Source organism: Sinocyclocheilus rhinocerous, unplaced genomic scaffold, assembly GCF_001515625.1.
Source record: "Sinocyclocheilus rhinocerous isolate Xijiao unplaced genomic scaffold, SAMN03320098_v1.1 C36594383, whole genome shotgun sequence".
Taxonomy (NCBI): Eukaryota; Metazoa; Chordata; class Actinopteri; order Cypriniformes; family Cyprinidae; genus Sinocyclocheilus; species Sinocyclocheilus rhinocerous.
The window spans coordinates 1-1,350 of NW_015783620.1; the positions used below are offsets into that span (position 1 = coordinate 1).

The following is a 1,350-nucleotide window of genomic DNA, read 5'->3' on the forward strand; positions in this document are numbered from 1 at the left end:
ATTTCATGCTCTTCCCGTAGGATCCCGCTCCAGCATGTCCGAAACTGTGAAGTATGTGGACGATGAGCACAAGACCATCTTTCTGAAGCTACTGAACGAGCAGCGTTTGGAGGGCGAGCACTGCGACATCGCTGTAGTAGTAGAGGATGTGAAATTCAGGGCGCATCGCTGTGTGTTAGCGGCGTGCAGCAACTACTTCAAGAAACTCTTTAAGAAACACGAGGTGGACAGTTCGTCCGTCATCGAGATCGACTTCATCCGCTCGGACATCTTCGAGGAGGTGCTGAATTACATGTACACCGCCAAGATCTCGGTGAGGAAGAAGGATGTGAATCTAATGATGTCCTCCGGACAGATCCTCGGAATACGCTTTTTAGACAAACTCTGCGCGCAGAAACGCGACATGTCGCCCGACGAGAAAAACGACCCCAGGAACGCAAAGTTCCCATATGATATGGTGAAAATGGGGCTTCCGGCGGAAGATCCTCCGCTGAGTCAAGACAGCGACGTCCAGGTGCTCGGCGACCAAGACGACACGCCTTCGGACGACATCGTAGAGGAGCCTCAAGGCAATCACGATTTGGATAAATCGCCAAATAATGCGTTACGAGTGCAGGAGGCCATCCTGAAGGAGCTGGCGCAGGAGGAGGTGCACAAAGTGAGCTGCTACGATCAAGATGTGGAAGCAATGGACGGAGAACCCAAAGAGCTGGCGGCTCACACCCAAACGCTCTCGTTCACCGAAAGCATGGGCGATGTTAAAGACGAGCAGCCGCCGGGATGGACGACTGCCGCCGCCGATATGAAGTTTGAGTATCTGCTCTACGGCCACCGCGATCAGCTGGCATGCCAAGTGTGCGGAAAGAGCTTCATCGACGAGAACCGCTTGAGGAAACACGAGAAGCTGCACTCGGCCGACCGGCCGTTCGTCTGCGAGATCTGCACCAAAGCCTTCACCACTCAAGCGCATTTAAAGGAGCACCTGAAGATCCACACGGGCTTCAAGCCATATCGCTGCGAAGCCTGCGGGAAGTCGTTCATCCGCGCGCCGGATTTGAAGAAACACGAGCGTGTGCACAGCAACGAGCGGCCGTTCAGCTGCCAGATGTGTGAGAAGGCCTTCAAACACAAGTCGCACCTGAAGGACCACGAGCGCCGCCACCGAGGAGAGAAGCCCTTCGTGTGCGGCTCCTGCACCAAGGCCTTCGCCAAAGCGTCCGATCTGAAGAGACACGAGAACAACATGCACAGCGAGCGCAAGCAGTTGCAGAGCGAGACCGAGCAGCTCCAGGCCGCAGCAATGGCCGCCGAGGCCGAGCAGCAGCTGGAGTCCATCGCCTGCTCATAATT

The 1,350-nt window shown here is 55.8% G+C and overlaps 1 protein-coding gene across 1 annotated transcript; it reads left to right on the top strand.

Annotated features, from left to right (window-relative positions):
- The first annotated feature begins 6 nt into the window (after positions 1–6).
- Positions 7–1,348, top strand: LOC107736257 (zinc finger and BTB domain-containing protein 14). Its single transcript, XM_016547715.1, has one exon. It carries the CDS (start codon positions 35–37, stop codon positions 1,346–1,348), a length of 1,314 nt encoding a protein of 437 aa, XP_016403201.1. The 5' UTR covers positions 7–34.
- The last annotated feature ends 2 nt before the right edge of the window (positions 1,349–1,350 follow it).